The 20,167-nt window shown below is 47.4% G+C and overlaps 1 protein-coding gene across 2 annotated transcripts; it reads left to right on the top strand.

The window, feature by feature from the left end:
• Nucleotides 1-2,533: 2,533 nt before the first annotated feature.
• Nucleotides 2,534-19,459, top strand: PRELP (proline and arginine rich end leucine rich repeat protein). 2 transcript variants are annotated; one of them, XM_066362023.1, is made up of 4 exons: nucleotides 2,534-2,688; nucleotides 11,320-11,412; nucleotides 12,950-13,929; nucleotides 16,786-19,459. In XM_066362023.1, exons 3-4 carry the CDS (start codon nucleotides 12,966-12,968, stop codon nucleotides 16,959-16,961), a joined length of 1,140 nt encoding a protein of 379 aa, XP_066218120.1. In that variant the 5' UTR covers nucleotides 2,534-2,688; nucleotides 11,320-11,412; nucleotides 12,950-12,965; the 3' UTR covers nucleotides 16,962-19,459. The 2 variants fall into 2 exon arrangements, with proteins under 2 accessions (XP_066218120.1, XP_066218119.1); XM_066362022.1 differs by lacking the exon at nucleotides 11,320-11,412.
• Nucleotides 19,460-20,167: the final 708 nt, after the last annotated feature.

The raw sequence follows: 20,167 nt of genomic DNA, 5'->3' as shown, positions 1-20,167 counted from the left end.
TCCCAACTCACTTTCATTTCTCAGTTGTGGTCCTTAGACCAGTGATTTTGACCTCAAATTTCTTCAAGGACAGGCAGGTCAGTAACTGAGTTAATCTAGGTTCTCAACCCAGTGACAAGATAGCATGGAGGAAAGGCGACTGTTGAACTGGGAAGTGTGTTTCCTTCCTAAAAAAGCTTCAAATCCAATTTTTCAAAGTATCAATGTTTCAAATGCTTTGCAGGAGGGGAATGTGGGGCACAGATGAAACACGATGAACTATGAGTTGGTAATAGTTGAAGCAGGGCATTGTGTACATGGGGTTATTAACACTATTCCTAGTAAATGTGTATATGTATTAAATTTTCCATAATATAAAGGGTTTTTATTAATGTGCTATCAAAAAACATATTTGGCCAGATCAGGTGGTGGCGCAGTAGATAGAGCATCAGACTGGGACGCGAAGGACCCAGGTTCAAAACCCCAAGGTCACCAGCTTGAGCACAGGCTCATCTGGTTTGAACAAGGCTCACCAGCTTGAGCCCAAGGTCGCTGGCTTGAGCAAAGGGTCACTCAGTCTGCTGTAGCCCCCCCCCACCCCAGCCAAGGTACATATGAGAAAGCAATCATTGAACAACTAAGGTGCTACAACGAAGAATTGATGCTTCTTATCTCTCTCTCTTCCTGTCTGTCTGTCCTTATCTGTCCCTCTTTCTGTCTCTCTCTGTTTCTGTCACAAAAAATAAAAAAGAAGAAGAAGAACATATTGGGTCCTCAAGCCATATTAGATCTGCAGGCAACCAATCAGTACACTCTAGACATTCCCTAACAGCCCTCTCGTTTTCTCTGTCCTTCATAGCAATCCTTTCTGCTTGGCCTGGGGCAGGAGATGACGAGGGAGGGTGGAAGGGAGACACAGTGACTTGGGAAGGGCTGGAGTCAGTCATCATCAATGCTGATGAGCCTCTGGACTCTGGTTATTTGGATGGGCCCCATAAAAATGGATTCAAGTCACACCCCCTGCACTCTCTCTAACCCCTTACGCTCCCACCCTTTGCCCAGCCTCCCGGAACATCACTGTATCTGGCTCACCTTTCTTACCACCTGTCCCACTAAGGGAAACAAGAAAAATCTAAGGTCGATGTCCTCAGTCTGCAGAAGGGATCTGTTTATCCCTTTGGGATGAAAAATAAAATGCATGAGTGGCTTGGCACTTCTGGGGCACAGGTGACTCTGGAGAGGGTCCCTGACTTCTAGCAAGACCTCACCAGCAGGTGTAGGAGGCTCACTTTTGGTTTGAAGCAAGGTGGGAAAAGAAAGTACAAGTTTTATTTTTCTTGCTGTTTCTTCGGCTGACTGCCATTCACTATGCTCACTCTCCTACCCCTAATATCTCCCCAGCGTACAAAGTGCTCTCACACTTATTTCATCTTCCAACCTTGGGAGGTAAGTACTATTCCCATTTCATAGATAAGGAAACTGAGGCTCCACATGATTTAGTGATTTTCCCAAGATCAGATAGCTTGTAAATGACAGTCCAGGGCTGCTGATCCTGATTTTAATGTTCTTTCTTCTACCTTAGATTGGAAGAGATGGCAGGAGTTATCTGTCATTGAGCTTTTCAGCTCTCCACAGATCTGGTGACAGAAAAAGTTATTGATATTTCTAAGTAGTCAACTGGGGTGGCAGAAAGTTTTGATGGGCTGCTACTTAACAGCAAGCTGTTGCACTTTTTAATTAAGAAGAATTATTTGAAGTAATCATCTGACTTAAATGGGTCTTCTGGGATGACGATGAGACATTTGGATTTCTTCATGTCTTTGTGTGATGACCACAGAGCCCCTAAATCTCTCCTGAGATACAGATGCAGAAGCCGAAAGAAGATACTAACCGTGTCCCCATGGGTGAGGGGCAGTGAAGTTAGGTCTGCTATCAGTTCTGAATTCTGTCTTACTTTGTTGTGACTCCAGGCCAGATTTTGCCCTCTCTGGTCCTCATAACATCTTTCTGACAGCCAGACTTAGGCTCTCTCCCATGCCAGCTCACTGCACAGGGAGGCTCCACCTCCTTAGCAACCTCCTAGAGAAGATGACTTGGGAAAAGGTGGTTACTGCTCAGAGAAAATGTCCCACACCTCGGTTCAGAAATTTAACACCGAGGGAGCAATGGGAAGCAGAGTGATCGTTAGGAGGAGGAATGAAACAGGCCGGTGTGAACCCAGCCATCCAGCTCTGGCCCACACAGAGTTTGCTTTTCATGCCTTTTCCTCTGTTATTTTGGCTTGATTTCCAAACATGGGTCAAACAATTTCCCCCCAGAAGCAGCAGCAGAAGAAGGAAATGTTATTAAAAATGAGTTTGTTAGTGGGCATGGCGTGTGGATGAAGTCTTTGGGAGTTCTGGCTGCCAAATAAAGACTTTATTGTTGTCATTCCTCCTTTCCCAAGCTCCCGCCCTCTCTTCTCTCCTCCCTCCCTCCTCTCCTCCCTTCCTACAATCTGCCTGTCCCTCCCCCTAACCTAACCTCCCCACCCCAATAGAATCTGGTAGAAGAAAAGTCAGGCAAACACAAGCACACTTGCACCACTGGAAGATCAGAACTTCTAGCTGGCTCTCTGCTGCCACAGCTCCACTGAAGGGTGGGGGAGGAAGAGGAGGGAGCCTTGCCGGGGACTAACCCAGAGCTGAGAGCAGAGGCAGGTGTGCGCAGGTAAGCCCAGTCGGGAGATGGGTAGGAAGCCTCCTTCCTCCAGCAAGTGTCCTCCTGCTGTGTCCAGGTTAGGTTATTGATCTAGTCTCTGTCTCTTCCTTCCCTCCTTCTACCTTTATCTCCTCTCAGATGAGCTCGAATGAGTCTTCCTCATTGCTTCTGCACCCTATTTCTCTTTCTTCTCTTCACCATCCTCTACCTGTGTTATTTGCAAAAGTGAAACTTTCTTGGTATAGACACGTGTTGTAGCACAAAGTTATGCTGCATGTGGTATTTTTACAGATCAGGCATTTCCATAGAAACCAGAATCAAGAGCCCATTTCTCTGCACCTTTCACATATTGTCACTCCTTGTTACAGGCACATACACACACACTACACAGAAGCCGTACTTTTATTCTGCACACACACACACACACACACACACACACACACACACACATAAATATACACACATAAAGGCTTCTGCCCATTCACCTGCATTCTCTGACTGCACATGACGTGCAGAACTAGACACACACACACACACACACACACACACACACACACACACACACAGCATCTCGTCTCTCACCCTCTCACATGCCTCTTCAGAGCAAAGAGAAAGTGTGTCTTCCCACTGAGATGGCAGAGCCAAAGAAAATCATGTGTGCCAAGTCCCAGCGGAGCAGGGAGGACATGAACAAGCACAGGAGTTGGAAGGCTTTCTCCGTTCTTTAGAACTTAATTGGGTAGGAGGGGAAAATGTGTCTCTCCAACCTGCCCAGTATCTTCCCAGTTGCTCTAAATTTCTCTGTCTCACTAGTCCAAACCACTGGCTTTTGGAGAAAAAGAGGAGAAAGAATCCAGCTTCTAAGCCTTAGAGGTCCTAATCCCCAGCTCAGGAGGCAGGCAGCTCATTGATTTTTCTGCAGACAGCCAGAAAGTATTTCTCTTTAAAGCCATTTCTAAATTATCTTAAGTTGGCAAGGAGTCTTTATAACAGAGAAGAAAGATAGTAGATTTTTAATGAGTAGGGAGGGGGAAACTGGAGGGGAACTGAATGGGGCTTGTTCCCAAATAGAGTGACCCTTGTCCATTTCAACAACAGAATGCTGTCTCAAGACAGGCATGGGTGAGCCAGATGAGGCTCCCCGACTATGACTGATCTTCACACTCACCTGGGGGCATGGGAGAGGGGAATGGAGGGGCTTACTAAAAATATAAAAGTCTGAACCCCTTGCTCCAGACCTACTGAACAGAAACCCGGGCATCTGTCATTATTTTAATACAAATGCTCAGCCAGGGCTCGAGAGCCTGAACCACGGGCCTGAGGGCAACCTGGGGACTGAAGAGCCCAGGATTCCCGGCAGCGCTAGCTGGAGAGAGGGCTGTGTGGTTTCCTGGACAAGGGCTGTCTGAGGGAGGAGCCCCAGAGTGTTCCAAATGGGCCACTCTCTTTGGGGAAGCAGGAATTGGTGCTCAGGGAGCAGGAAAGATCTATGAGCTTCCCCTTCTGTCCTACTTGCAAGCACCTGTAGCCATATCATGGGAGAGCATCCGAGAGGGAAAGTTCCCCTAAGATAGCTTCACAAGTATCTGTTTCCCCTCACCGGCTAATCTGTCTGTGCTGAGCCCCTGAGACACTGTGACGGTCCTCTCCCCATCCCCAAGTAGATCTCCCCTCCCCTTGCCCTCTAGCTGTCTGTTCTGATGGCCTCACACAGAAGATGGCTAGACAACAAGCGCTGCCCAATGGGCACCCCATTTATTGGGCATGTGAGGATGGAGCATTTCAAGGATGGAAAGGGCAAAAAAGCCAGATGTGAAAGGTTGGGAGGGGAAGTCATTCATCACGATGGGACCCCACAGCCAGCTGTGTGCCTTCCCTCACTAGCATTCTCTCACCGGCTACAGAAAGGCGTGGGGGAGGAGGGTAGTGAGTGGAAATTCAGAGTGAGCAGTCGCAAGTGGCTGGGAGATTCTTTGGTCTCTGTTATTAGTTGGTTCTGAGACCCGAGTGTGGTCTCACGGGCCCAGAGAGAGAGAGGAAGTTGCTCTGTGGGAAAGAGTGGCAGTGGGAATCCATAAGCCAGGACTACCAGCAAGATCCTTGCCATCTGGTAGAGGGCTGAGCTGCCCTCTGGCCAAGCTGGAGAAAAGAGACCCCATTACTTTGACATAATGTCAACAATAACTCAACATTTACTGAGCACTCACTTTAAATACATCCACTCATTTAACCCTCAAATCAATATAAGACGGTGTTATTGTATCCATTTTACAGATCAGGAAACTGAAGCTTAGTCGAGGCAAGAGATTTGCCCAAGAGCATCCAGTGAAGAAGTTGAAGAGTTGCAGGGTTAGGACCCAGGTCTATAAACACCTAGGGCATCAGACAGATTATTCTGGGGGTGGGGGCAAGAAGGAGATGGTGAGATGAGGAGCCAGCCACCTCGCCCTTGCTCCTTCTCCAAACCTCCAATGGAAAACTTGCTCTTCTGCACTAGTGGCTTGAGGCCAAAATAACTTCACTCTGTTTACAATTTGTCCTGTGGTAGATTCCGCAGAGGCAGATGGTCTCTCTATCATGGTGTTATATTTAGTTTTAGCACTTTTTTTTTATCTGTAGCACATTTTAAAGTTACTTAACACAGTTGTTTTTGACAGTAACTGGGTGAGAAATACAAGGATAGGGATGATTTTGTTTTCCCCCTTTTACAGGTAAGGAAACTGAGGCTGAGAGCAAGTTCATGTCACTAGGTAGTGGTGGACAGGCTGAGAACCCTTCTCTCCTGTGCAGTCTGCACCGGGAAGCTCTTCCCCCACCGCCAGGTCAGCCCCGCCCTTACACTGATTTCACCCCCCTGGGAAGCGGCGGCTGCATCAGTGGTGTGTTGAATTCATTGTGTTCAGCCCTCTTGTGAACTTAGGACCACACAAGCCCTAGTTATAGGCCTTGAGAGAGCCTCAGGCAGCCTAAGTGGGCCTGCCTTGCTCTTCTGCCAACAAACAGGCAAAGAGCACCTGATAGTCCCAGCTTTCAACTCCCTTCCGGGCGTCAGGAAGACATAAAGGGGACAGGATGGCTTTCAGGAGTCTGAGTTTAAAACAGAAAGGTGGGAATAGGGAAAGAGTCATGCCAATGTCTATGGGTGTGGCTCTCAGTCAGGAGGCAGCCCCATTTTTCAGAGCGGGGTCACTGGCTGGGTTAAACCATAGAGTTTTAGGGGTGATCAAGTAGACAGGGATGCTGACAAAAAAGAAGAATGCCAGTAAGTAGTGTGGAGTAATCCTTTAACTGGAGGAGACACACCCAATCTCACTCCCAGCCAACCCCAATTCCCAATTCTCCATACACAGCCTATGACCCTAAACTTTCTCCTAGTGACTTGGCAAGTTCATGTTGACCTCAACCCAGCCCTACCCTGAACCTAAACATTGCACTATTGCTGGGTATTCAAATTTTAAATGAATGAATTAATGAGATAGAGAGGAGGGCTAGCTCGCTTTAAAATCAGAGTCTCTCTAGAGCAGGGGTTGGGAAACTTTTTGGCTGAGAGAGCCATGAATGCCACATATTTTAAAATGTAATTCCATGAGAGCCATACAATGACCCATGTATATTACACATTATCCAATAAAAATTTGGTATTGTCCCAGAGGACAGCTGTGATTGGCTCCAGCCACCCGCAACCATGAACATGAGTGGTAGGAAATGAATGGATTGTAATACATGAGAATGTTTTATATTTTTAACGTTATTATTTTTTTTATTAAAGATTTGTCTGCGAGCCAGATGCAGCCATCAAAAGAGCCACATCTGGCTCGCAAGCCGTAGGTTCCCAACACCGGCTCTAGAGAATCTGCTCTCTTATAAACAAATCAATAAATAAACTAAAGCCTTGCTATTTGTAAAGAGCTTCCACACTATGACATGACTTCATGTGCATGATCTCATTTGATCCTTACACAGATGAGGAGCCTGAGGTCTGGGGCAGAGGGGCAGAGCCAGGAGTCAAACCCAGATCTCCTATATTAGAACTCAAATTTTAATTTAAAATGCTCTTAGGAATTGTTCCTAAAGGGCAAGATTGAATTTTGAGTTGTGTAAAGCAATTGCAGCAGCGTTTTGAGAGCCAGTGCTAGCAAATAGGGCTGCACAAGGTCAGTGATTGTCAGTGGTCAACCAGCGTTCAGTGATTGAGCAGAGAGCACATCCGGGGAAAAGTTGGGTGGTGGAAAAGCATAAGAAATTTAAAAACCACACACACTTGGGCCTGATCGGTGGTGGTGCTATGGATAGAGCATCGACCTGGGATGCTGAAGTCTTAGGTTCGAAAACCCGAGGTCGCTGGCTTGAGTGTGGAGTTGCTAGCTCAGCTTGAGCCCCCTGGCCAAGGCACATATGAAAACCAATCAGTGAACAACTACCATGCCATAACTGAGTTGATGCTTCTCCTCTCTCTCCCTTCCTCTCTCTCTCTCTCTCTCATTCAAAAAAACAACAAAAAAAAAAATCACACACACTTATGACCCACCCTAAGAGAACTTATGATTGAACAGAGGTTCTGGAAGGCAAAAGCATAAGAAATTAGACTTTGGGGAACTATGACTCCCCGTGGAGTTCAGGGACTTTCAGTTAGTCACACAGATTGTGGTTTCGGGGATTTAGGACATCACAGTGCCTTGCCAGAGCTGTGCTGTCAGGAGCTCCCTCTGGACAGCCACACTCTGGCAGGAAGAGGTGTTGCCCAACGAGGAAAGCCTTAGAAATGAACGCTATTTCCTCAAGAAAAAAGCATGGGCGGGCGGCACACACACACACACACACACACACACACACACACACACACACACACACAGAAGGGTTTACCCACAGGCTAAGAGAAAGGGAGTTAACAGATCCAGTTTCTCCACAGAACAGGCGGAAGAGGCCCACGGAGCTTTTCCTAGGGGCACCTCCCGTCTGCTCTGGGAGGAGCTCTGTCAGCCTCCAGAGGTTTGGAATGTGAAAGGATCAGGAGGACTGTTGGGCAGATCAGAAAAGTTCTGAAGGGTCTGGGTGGAGGAGGGAAAGGAAGGCCTATGTTTATTTCTGATGGAAGGCGTGAGAAGCTGGCCTGCCAGGTAGAACTGTAGCTGACCTGTGATCCTGTCACTCCTAATAATGAGGACTAGGGCCACCAGTTCCTGAGCCACTAAAAAGCCCCTCCCAGCAAAGGCCTGAGTCAGTGTGCCTCACAGAGTGGGCTTTTGCTGGAAGCTCTGGACAAGTTTTTTCTACTTAACTCAGGGCCCAGTGCCTGACAGATGCTTTTGGTGACAAAGGGCAATGCCAGGAAATTGGGAGCCCTAGCCAGTACTGGGGAGCATTTTGGGGGCAAGACGCTGTGCCTCCAATTAAATAAGAAAATAAATAAATGTAAAAAAAAATTCAGTATCACAAAAACTGGAGCTTCAAAAAATGTTCATTTTTAGCATACTAATGCTTTAACTACCTCCTTAAAATTTATGTGCAAAATGATGGTGTTATTTTTAAGAAAATTACAGGACTTATATTAATCCATAGTTCATCAAGTGGCATCAGTTCGGCCATAAGACTCCAAGTGTAGTTTTATGATGAATGTCTTTTCTTTTCCATCCTTTCAGTGTATCCTGAGATTGTTACAGCCTCAACTGTAGATAAAGCCAAGAATCTAACTAAAAGTTCCTTTGTGACAGGAGGCCCAGGGAAAATGGCCCTCTGCACCCCCTTGGAGAGGTGGCCTGGGGAGAGGCCACTTTAAAGGGAGGTGGAAAAGCAACAGAGGCTACAGGCAATCTCATGCCTCCTTCTTCCTCGTGTGTCTGTTTCTCTGCTTCCCTCCCTCCCTCCTTCCTTCCATCCTTCTTTCTGCATTCAGTGTATATAAAGGCTTACACATGCACTCAGAGTTCATGCGAACATGATTTTGCTTATGTGTATAGTACAGAAGTGTGTGTGTGTGTGTGTGTGTGTGTGTGTGTGTGTGTGTGTGTGTGGAAAGTGTGGAAGACTCCCGCCGACCCTCCAGGGGGTTTTGTCTTTTCTCTCGGTTTTTTTTTCACATTCAGCTTCTCCTGAGCACCTGGCCCAGGACTAAGCAGCTGGTGATGGGCTTCTATTGTCTTCAATAAAAGGTTGAGTAAAACCAGCAAGAAACCAGCACTGAGTCAGTCTCTTTTGCAGGGAGGAGTCCAAGCTGATGCAGGTTCAAAGGAAAGAGGACAGGTGGCCTGAAACAGAGGCAGTGATCACAGAGGCTAGATCAGTGATGGGCAATCTTTTGAGCTTGGTGTGTCAAAATTCGCCAAAAAACCGAGCATAACTCGGGTGGTGTGTCACTTCGAGAAAAAAACCATAATTTCACGATATTTATAGTTTAAATTACAAAAATGTATAATTGTAATATATAACTGTATTTAATAAACCAAAAACTAATTATTTAAATTACCTGCTTAGTGACTTCTTTGTTCATCTGTCAGTCAGTTTCTTTTGTTGGTCTTGATATTATTTAACTTGTGTGGGGTGCCGTGAACTAAGATAAGTGAGGGGGAGGGGAATTCTTTAACTAACCTGCCTATTAGTGACTTTTTTGTTGCTGAATTTCATTGGCTAAATCTTCAATTGAAGGTTGGTATTTTGTACACTTCAAGCCCAAGCAAGCACTACTAGCTTCATCTGTCAATCTGTTTCTTTTGTTGGTTTTGATATTATTTAACACTGAGAATAAGGTCTCACAAAAGTACGTAGAGGGAAAAATTGTGAGTAAAGCTATTGCTATATTTTTCAGGGTGCTAAAAGTGTCTGGTGACCTGTGGTGGCACAGTGGATAAAGCGTCGACCTGGAATGCTGAGGTCACCGGTTCAAAACCCTGGGCTTGCCTGGTCAAGGCACATATGGGAGTTGATGCTTCCTGCTCCTCCCCCTGTTCTCTCTCTCTCTCTCCCCTCTCTCTCTCTAATAAAAAAATGAATAAATAAAATCTAAAAAAGTAAATAAATAAAAGTGTCTGGCACTCCAAATTTCCTGTTCATAGTGGCACTCTTCTTGATTCTCCAAGCGGCACCTTTCCAGAGTCTCAAGCTTTGACCTCAAGTCCACAAACACCTGAGCCCAGATGCTGTCTTGAAATTCTGCAAGTTGCATCTTATGTAAATTAAGATGGCCTGCTGCTATTTCTTTTTTTTTTTAAACATTTTCTTTTTTTTTTTTTTTTAAGAGAGGAGAGGGAGAGACAGAGAGAGAGAGGAGAGACACAGAGAGAGAAGTGGGGGAGGAGCTGGAAGCATCAACTCCCATATGTGCCTTGACCAGGCAAGCCCAGGGTTCCAGGGTTTCGAACCGGCGACCTCAGCATTTCCAGGTTGACGCTTTATCCACTGCGCCACCACAGGTCTACTGCGGCTACTTCTAATGGCGGGAAACGGCACCCATAGCACAGGCCCTTGCCTCTCCCAGCCTCCCCCTCACTTATCTCAATAATGATGGTCAATTAGAAATTCACGATGCCCCAGAACAGTAGATTGGATGATGGTTGCTGTGGTTATGTGGTTGTTGGTTATGGCGATCACAGGACCCCCAGAGATGTGTCCCCCACGTTGTTCTGCTGCTCCTTTCTCCGCTAGCTGGAAGTGAGGTCAAACATCCCCTAACGGCCTAACCAGAAGTCCCAGAACTAGACGGTCTGTGCCGGAGTTCTGTTGTTTTGGCCTACAGACCTCCGGCACAAAGTGTCTACACTACAGCAAAGGTTTTATCCTCGTCTACTGCATCTGGCCATGCAGGAGTCAAGGATGAAACGTCCTTCTTGGCATGTGGCCCTATACTTCTCTGGTATGTGGCCGCATTTGGCCGTGTGTCATCGAAAATGGCTACACGTGTCAGTGCTGACACGTGTGTTATAGGTTCGCCATCATGGGTCTAGATAAAGCTGAGAATACACTCCAGCCCACTCTTGCTCAGAGAACCCCAAGAAGCCTGCATCCCCACCGTGCCCCCGATCCCAGAAGAGGAGAGGGCAGACACCACAATTGTCTGTGGAAGCAGCAAGAGGGGCCAGTGGAAGAAATATAAGATGATGACTCTGCCTGAATACCTGAAGGGGTGTCATTAGGATGAAGGCTCTGAGGAAGGGATGGTACATGAAACCCCTTCCCTGGGCCCTTCTCAGCCAGGCCAGGGGGAAGCTTGTGGGAGCTACCACTTTGTGTCTACAACCTTGAGTCTATTGCTATTTTCCCAGCTTAATTCTACTCAAACCACATAGACTTATCTGAGGGGTCCTCAGAGCCAATGGGAAAGGCAACCCCAAAACATCCTTCAGCAACCTGCTCTACCATGTTACTGAGGTTAGCAGGAAGTTCTTGATGCCTCAACACCAGCAGCTCCAATGGCTGTGAGAGCAGCAATTCCGGGCCACGAGAAACAAAAGTGGTTTCCCCACAGCTTTCGATTCCTTCCCTGTTTACTTTCCCAGAAGCCTCCACATCTAAGTAGAATTCTTGGTGTGTCTCCTGGGGGGCAAAAAAACAGTGCTCGCTGAGCTGAATCCAGTGGGAGAGGGGCAAACAGGGAGCACGCCCGCCCAGTGTCTGCAGCACTTTCCTTCCTTCCCTGGATTCCCACAGGCCCCACCCCGAGAGGCAGGAGACCTGGGCTTCGTCTTTGTTAAAGAGCTTCCTGGCCCTAGCAAGTCACTTCTTTCCTCCAGAACTTCAAAGGTACATTCTTCCTTTTCCTTTCTTTTCTTTTTATTTAGAAATTAAATTTAATGAGGTGACATTGATCAATAAGAGTACATAGGTTTCAGGTAAACATCACTATAGCCTTTGAACTGCTAAATGTATTGTGTGCCCATCACTGAAGTTAAATCATTTTCCATCACCATATATGTGTCCCTTTAATCCCCCCCTCCCCACCCCTCCCTCTGGTAACTACATCAGTTTTATCTATGTCCATGTGTTTCAGTTTTACATTCCACCTGTGTGTGAAACCAGAGTTCTTAGCTTTTCCTGATTTGATCATTTCACTCAGTATAATGTTCTCAAGGTCCATCATGTCATAAATGGCAGTATATCATTTCTTATGGCTGAGTAGTATTCCATTGTACAAAGGTACATCTTCTTTATCTAATCCTCTATTGAGGGACACTTTGGTTGTTTCCATGTCTTGGCCACCATGAATAATGCTGTTATGAACAAGGGGGTACATGCATCTTTGAGTACCAATGTTTTTGAGGTTTTGGGGTAGATATCCAGTAGATATCTGGGATTGCTGGGTCATATGGTAATCCTACTCTTAATTTTTTGAGAAACCACCATACTTTCTTCCATAATGGCTGTACCAGTTTGCATTCTCTCCAGCAGTGAATGAGGGGTCCTTTTCCTCCACAGCCTCTCCAACACTTGTTATCACCTGTCTAGTTGATAATAGCAAATCTAACAGGTGTGAGGTGGTGTCTCATTGTAGTTTTGATTTGCATTTCTCTAATAGTTAGTGAAGAGGAGCATCTTTTCATATATCTGTTGGCCATTTGTGTATCTTCTTGAGAGAAGTATCTGTTCAGGTCGTCTGCTCATTTTTTTTTTTTATTGAATTCTTTGCTTATTTGTTGCTGAGGTTTGTGATTTCTTTATATATTTTGGATATTAACCCTTTATCAGAGTTGTTGAATGTTATAGTTAAACCTCAATATATATAACAAAATGAAAAACACACAGAGTTGCTCAGGTTGGCACAGGAGTGACTGGGGGGGGGCAGGGCCATCCCCTTGATCTTTCCCCCTCAGGGGGGTGACGTAGAAATAGGAACACAGCTTGAAAACCACTGAGCTGTGGGATCTCTAGGGACTCTTCCAGAATGTAACTCGCCAGGACTCTGTGGTTCACGTATCTTATATCTTAACATCCCTCTTATAAGGACAAGAATGATTTTCTCGTGCTCACAAATGGGAAGACTGGGGGCTAGAGAGAAAGCCACAGGACTCCTGGTTCACAACCCAGTGTGCTTTCTGCTAGGAGGACTCATTCTCCAGAACTGCTGAAAACATTGAGTGGCTAGGCCTCTGGGCAGGGAATCCAGACCCTCAAGCCCTTATTACTGTCTCACCGGCTAGATACAGGCAAACCAGGGAATGCTTCCATAGGTCCCTCCCACAGCTCCCCTGATTTCCCTTCTGGCTGACTTTAACTGCGAAGACATGGCCTCTGAGTACGGAAGCCCAACAGGCTAACGAGCTCCCTCATCTCCTTCCTGCAGGTGCATCACCCAGATCATGAGGTCATCCCTCTCCTTGCTCCTCTCACTTCTCCTCATCTTGGCCTCAGTGACCCAAGGACAGCCACCAAGACGACCAAAACCCGGGCACAAGCCCAGGCTTAAGCCCAGGCCCACACCCAGGCCTTTTCCGCCCCGTGAGCCATTGGAGCCTACAGAGCTGCCTCCTCCCCTCCCACCAGGCCCTCCATCTATCTTTCCTGACTGTCCCCGGGAATGCTACTGCCCCCATGACTTCCCATCTGCCCTCTACTGTGATAGCCGCAACCTCAGAAAGGTCCCTGTTATCCCACCTCGCATCCATTATCTCTATCTCCAGAATAACTTCATAACTGAGCTCCCCGTGGAGTCCTTCAGGAATGCCTCAGACCTGAGGTGGGTCAACCTGGACAACAACCGAATTCGCAAGGTGGACCAAAAGGTACTGGAGCAACTACCCAGCCTGGCGTTCCTCTACATGGAGAAGAACCAGCTGGAAGAGGTGCCCTCCGCCCTGCCCCGGAACCTGGAGCAGCTGAGGTTGAGCCAGAACCAGATCTCCAGGATCCCACCTGGTGCCTTCAGCAAGCTGGAGAACCTGCTGCTCCTGGATCTCCAGCACAACAGGCTGAGTGACAACGTCCTCAGGCCTGACACGTTCCGAGGCCTCAAGAGCCTCATGCAGCTCAACCTGGCCCACAACACCCTGAAAAAGATGCCACCCAAGGTCCCCACAGCCATTCACCAGCTCTACCTGGACAGCAACAGGATCGATATGATCCCTAGTGGCTACTTCAAGGCTTTCCCCAACCTTGCCTTCATTCACCTGAACTATAACAAGCTGTCTGACAGGGGCCTCCCCAAGAACGCCTTTAACATCTCCAACCTGCTCGTGCTCCACCTGTCACACAACAAGATCAGCAGTGTGCCTGACATTAACAACAAGCTGGAGCACCTGTACCTCAACAACAACAGCATCGAGAGTGAGTGGGGTGGGGGGCGGGGGGCAGGCCACAGGGAGCGATCGGGGACTCACCACCTCAGCCCTTTCTCAGGAGCCTCGGGGTGAGGGTGTGCCAAAGCACCCTGTTTGGCACTAGACTTCAAATCTTGGCTGCTATCTGTATGACCCTGAACAGACATTTGACCTCTCCAGGAAGTTCCCTCATCTGTAAAGTGAGAATGGGAATAATGCTTCGCGTAAAGTTAATATGACGATTTAATCATTTCACATGGGCACAGAGCCCAGAATACTATGCTTGGAGGGTACTCGCTTCTCTTCCTCCATCTCTTCTTATCAGCCCCAGCTTCTTTTCCCTCCAGATCTGTAAGTAGGGTAGACATAGAACGCAGCCCTGAACAGTCTCCTAAAAGCAGAACAGTGACACTTAAATGCTCACTCTGAAATGTCCTGGGCCCGTCCACTGCAGAAACTGGCAGCTGAGAGATGCAGAATCCCCCCAAGTCTGTGCCGAGGTTTTGAAGGCTCTGTAAAAGGTATATGCAGAGAGGCAGCGATAGAGGAGTGGGCAAAAGTAGGTTAATAATAGTAATAAATAATATAGTAATTAATAAATAAATAAGAATACAAGAATAAATTCTGTTTTGTGTACTCACAATTATAAACCTACTTTTGCCCACCCCTGTATATTCAGGGTCTGCAACTATTACAAATGCAGTATCCAGAAAACATGTCAGTATGTGGGTGCTTTCTGAATCTATCTGGAAAGCTGGAGTAGTTAGTCATATAAGACAGTACATTTAAGGAAGAATTTGCCTAAGTTACATTTACAGGGTCCCAGGCTATGAAGTATCATCAATTGCAGCCCAAAAGAAGAAGCAAAAAGTAGCAATTTTGCTTCCATCAAAAGTGTCAGCTTGAGCCTGACCAGGCAGAGGTGCAGTGGATAGAGCATCGGACTGGGATGCAGAGGACCCAGGTTCGAGACCCCGAGGTCACCAGCTTGAGCATGGGCTCATCTGGTTTGAGCAAAGCTCACCAGCTTGGACCCAAGGTCGTGGGCTCGAGCAAGGAGTTACTCGGTCTGCTGTAGCCCCCTGGTCAAGGCACATATGAGAAAGCAATCAGTAAACAACTAAAGTGTTACCAAAAAAAAAAAAACTGATGATTGATGCTTCTCGTTTCTCTCCATTTCTGTCTGTCTGTCCCTATCTATCCCTCTCTCTGACTCTCTCTGTCCTTGTTAAAAAAAAAAAAAGTGTCAGCTTGAATCAAAGCATCAGCAGAAAGTTTTAAAAACAAAAGATAGAACGTTATCTGGTCTTTAAACAAAAAGCAGGCCACAATTCCGCAGCTGCAGGGATGAAGGAACCAGAGCGGAAGAGAAGCGCTCCTGAAATAATAATAGGAATCCTTAGTCTCCAGCCAAAGGATGAGAGGGAGATTGCTGAGTTTCTATTATCTTGAAATGAGTGGCAGGGAGACCAGGCTAGTGCACTCATCATCTGGGATAATTACACAGAGTGGGAGGGGGCTCTTTAAAATCTGGCAAAAAAAAAAAAAAATCAGGGAAAGGGAAAACTATCTAATTTTACCCTGCAAGTAGTAAACTGAGGCAACAAATTACTCCCACCCAGGATGCTGTTTAGGCCAAAAATATAAACAGAAGGATACCTAGTAAAAGACTGACAGGTCTCTCTCGGGCTGTGAAGCACAGGCTGCCAGAGGACAGCCAGCTTCCTGGGGGCGAGTCAGAAAGAGCACACTCACTCTCCCCGTGTCACGGACTTGGGAATGAGTGTCAGGGTGGCCAAGTGACAGTCCAGAGTGACAAAGGATATACGAAAATCCATCTATGTCAGGGCTATTTCTGCCACTCCAATGGTGAAGAGAAAACAGTCCCCCAGATGATAAATGAGAAATTTTTAGACAGACTAGAAATTCATTTAGAAGATGATACATCTGCTGTCATCTAACAAGAGGTGAAGGAGAAAACAAATCTCACTTTCCATCGGAAAGCCTACAATCAGTTAATCACATCAGAATCAACAAGCCCAGCATGTCCCGAGGGCCCCATGCCCTCTCCAGACCCCCTTTCCTCTTCCTGTCGCCCTATTTCAGGCAATGTAACTACCTTCTGTCCATCCACATTGCCTCCCATCCAGGTCACAGGAAATTCTCACATCCACCTGCCAGCTTCAGATCCCACTTCACCCCACTCCTTCCCCACACCGTGGCTAGGTTCACTCTTCTGCAGCATAAACCTCATTAGGGGCCCCTTCCAAATTTTACACTCCAGGACACTATAGTTCATAGATACTACCATCCCTCTCAAAATGACAGTCCTGCTTAACACCATTCTGCAGGCTGAAGATCAGAGCCCCAATCCTTAGTGAAATATTTGAAAGCCAACTATAATTTTGGGGCACAATTTACCTTTCTAGCTCACTCTCCCTAGTTCATCACACTGTGCTGTTTACTACTCCCAGATTCTTCTGTGACCTTTTTGGCCTCCACAACTCTATTCAAATAGGATCCTTTATCAGAACCCCATCCCCTATGCCGCCCCCCCCTCCCCTATAATCTAACTGTGAAGGTTCAGCTCTAAGCTTACTTTTTCCATGACTCCTTAGAGTGAATTTCTAATAATAATTTTGGATCAATTGCAATTTAATTAATTTTACAATGAGTAAGCCAGGCCTGGAGGTAGGGGCGACTCATCCATGGTCACACATTCCTAAAGTCAGCTAGTTCCAGCAAGAACTCTAGAGTCCTTATTCTCAGTTGTCAACTGTCTCCTCCCTCATCTGTGCCTGCAGCCCTTTCAGTCCTGACCCTGCCCTCCTCCCTGCTCACCTCTCCCCTCCTTTCTCCGCAGAGATCAATGGGACCCAGATTTGCCCCAACAACCTGGTCACCTTCCATGACTTCTCCTCCGATCTGGAGAATGTGCCACACCTCCGCTACCTGAGGCTGGATGGGAACTACCTGAAGCCGCCCATCCCGCTGGACCTCATGATGTGCTTCCGCCTGCTGCAGTCCGTGATCATCTAGGCCACGCTCTGCCCCAGTCCTCCTCTGGTTGCACTTGAATGCTGGTGGCCCCGGCGCCTGAGCTACCTTCGTCTTCTCTATCTCCCTGTCTTGTTTCCATCTTTGCCTTTCTTATCCCACCTTCCTGAGGCAGGGCAAGCCACACACTCTGTTGCACCTGCAGCTTCTAGAGCAAGACTTCCCAGGCCTTGGTTGGATCCACCTAGCCCAAAGACATTCACTGTATATCCAAATTTCTGTCTCATACCCTCCCCCCCAGCCCTGCAGCCGCATCACTCCTGAGTAAGTCTGAGCCTGGACTGGCATCTAAATCTCAGTTCTGGGGAAGCAAGAAAATGGTCAGGTGTAGCCCAGAGGTGAGGCTCAGAGAGTCTTACAGGAAACTCCTCCTTTGTGGGCAGCTCTGACCCCAAAAAGCCAAAAAGCCCAGGCCCCACTGGCCAAGAATCTGTCTTGCAAAACTGCTGCTCCAGCACCTGTTTCCTGGCACCAGGCATCATTCTGGCTCTCTGCAGGCCTATGTTCTCCAGAAAGGAAGTGCAATGGCAAGGCCAAGGGAAGGCAGAAGGTCATGGATCCCACAAGGGCCTGTATCTGGCCTACTCTTTACAGGAAGGAGCTGGGGTCTCTTCCTCCAGGGTGAACACAGCTCACAGCCTCCTAACTGGGCCTCATGATTCCCAGAAGGAGAACAGGGAGGAACAGTCCAGGAGAAGAATGGCTCGGGACCTGGGAATCAACCAGGGGGATATGGGGGAGAGTCAAGCCCTGGGACAGGCCTGTAAGGGTGCAACTGGATCCTACAGCCACCTCGGACACTCTGAACAAGAAGCCCGATGCCTGGGGAACACAGCGTCCACAGTGGAGGGTGCAGAGCCGCCAGCCCCGCCCTGCCATCTGCTCTCTATCAGTGTGGACGGCCCAGTCCTCACCATTCACAGAGAGGTTCCTGAGAAACACGAAAGAAAAGGCGGGGCACCTGGAAATCTCCCAGAAGCCTCTTCCACATGCGTAATTAGCCTTCCCTCTAAGGCAGACACATCAGTGACACCTGGTGGCTGTTGCAGGTCACAGATGTCTCCTCTTTCTCACCTCCTGGGGGGGGGGGGTTTCCAAGGGGAAGGGGTTCCAACTTGAAGATTCAGAGGCCATGTGCATGTTCTCTCTTTCTTCTGGGATCTAAAGGACACAGAGCTACAGTGGTGTCCCTGAGGTGGGAAGGAGGGGTGGAAGCCTCCGTCCGTTGTGGGTGAGCTCCAGTGGCAGCCCTCGGGAGCCCAGGCGAGGATGCAGTCTGTTCTCGTTTGCCTCGGGAGCCCAGATGAGGATACAGTCTGTTCTCGTTTGCTGTCTGACCTTCCTGTGCCCTGTACTCTCAGCTCCCACAATCTGTAAACCATTCCAGGGCCTCTCCAGCGCTCGTGTTCCATTCTGCTGCTGCACCCTTTCCATCTGGCTCTAATGCAAGACAAGTCCTAAATATTATCCCCTTCCTTTGCAGTTATTTATTCCCTGTATGGAACGCCCTCCCCCGAAGTTCTCGCCCTGCCTACCTGGCCCAGGCGCAGCTTGGCAGGCCTCGCCAGGGGCGTGGGCCCAAGGGCTGATGCAGCTTCTCCTTCCACGGGCTGAACTGCCTCGAGGGGACATTGCCCCTCTACAGTCCTGAGTGTATATGTTGGTGGGGTTGGGGTGGATGTTCTAGAAATGAGTACAATATAGTGCTTACCCTCAAGATAGGCTGAGACAAGATCCAGAGATTTTTAAGAAATCATATTAAGCTAGACCCTAACTTCAAGAAGTTTGCATTATACTCTTTCTAATCTTTCTCTTTTCCTAATTTACAGAAAATCAAGCTTATTTTATCTGTGCTCTTACAAACTGCCTCATTCTTCCTAGCAGCAGCAGGTTTCTCCAAGGCTCCTGCTTAAAGTCAATATAGCTTTGTGGCTGTAAGCAACCTGGCGCTGTGGCCTGGATCCGCCCCCTTCTGTACCTTATTCACACTTTTCAGCGTCAGCCTCTCCGCTGAGGCCTCAGGAAGCACAGCTCCTGTGGCTGGAGGTGGGAGGAGGCAGAGATCAGTCCTCTGCTTCCGCAAACCCGAACTAGTATGTTTCAGGAGGAATGCAATCACCATCTTCTATCCCATCACTCATCTAGAATGTCTGCTCCCTGCAGCCATAAGCCAGAGAGGATTTGAGTTAAATGACTTTACAGTAAACCCCACCCCATCCCGTCAACACACACACACACACACACACACACACACACACACACACACACTGTGCTATTTTCTATAGGTTTCAGGAAGCCCCCCTCCATGCATAAGTTCATCTCCCATGCTGTTGGTATCTACATATACAGGTGTGTAAGTAGGTGTATATGTGTACTCTGTTCATATAGCTATTCTCTTGGAAGACCACGTTAACTTTGTGAAACAACTTTCACATTCCAACATGCTTCACAGCAGAGGAAATAAAGTAATATGAAAAACATCTTGCTTGAATCTGACAATGTGAACAGGTCAAGAATAATACCTTAAAGTCACTTTGCCACCCCTCTCCTCCTGCCACCACCTCTTCCTTGCTCTGGAAAGATGGGTAAAGAGGGGTTCCTATTCCTAAGAAATGGTTTTTTTTTAATTTAATTTATTGTGTTTACATAGATTCTAGTGTCGCCCCAAATATGCATCCCCCTCCCCCCCCCCCCCCGTATTCCCCTCAAGAAACTTTAAGTAAACAATTCCAAAGCCTTTTCCTGGTGAATTTTCCCAAATCTCACAACTCTCATGAAAAATTATTCCTAAAGTCAGACCAGAAATCTGACAGCTACTTTTGAAGCCAAAAGACCCAGGACTTTCAACCCACAGATACCAAATTGTCGAGAGTCTTCCAAATGCTCAGTACTGAGCCAAATACAGAAAGACACAAAACAGACACCTTTCCTGGCCGAGGGAAGCTTGCAGACTAGTTGAGGAGATGCTGTATAAAAACACAAAGCAGGGGCAGAGCTGTATCACGGGAGAGAACAAAAGGCCACTTCTTCTGGAAAGATTTACAAGCTGTGCAGATGTTCATGGAAGGATGAGAAGGGGGTAACCCAGAATCTCTCTTCGTATGGAAGGTTCTAGAAGTAGGCTTGTGATCCTCTCAGCCTACACCATCTTCTTTAGGATTAAAACTACCAGATGCTACCCCCACCAC

The sequence above is a fragment of the Saccopteryx leptura genome, chromosome 2, assembly GCF_036850995.1.
Source record: "Saccopteryx leptura isolate mSacLep1 chromosome 2, mSacLep1_pri_phased_curated, whole genome shotgun sequence".
In the NCBI taxonomy this organism is placed as follows: Eukaryota; Metazoa; Chordata; class Mammalia; order Chiroptera; family Emballonuridae; genus Saccopteryx; species Saccopteryx leptura.
This window is presented reverse-complemented; position numbering and strand designations above follow the sequence as displayed.

What these genes read in the sequence shown, in the direction of transcription:
- PRELP (XM_066362022.1), top strand. Translation starts at nt 12,966, where the DNA reads ATGAGGTCATCCCTCTCCTTGCTCCTCTCACTTCTCCTCATCTTGGCC. An exon ending in CAACAACAACAGCATCGAGA is followed by an intron (nt 13,930 to 16,785) that starts GTGAGTGGGGTG and finishes CTTTCTCCGCAG; the next exon opens with AGATCAATGGGACCCAGATT.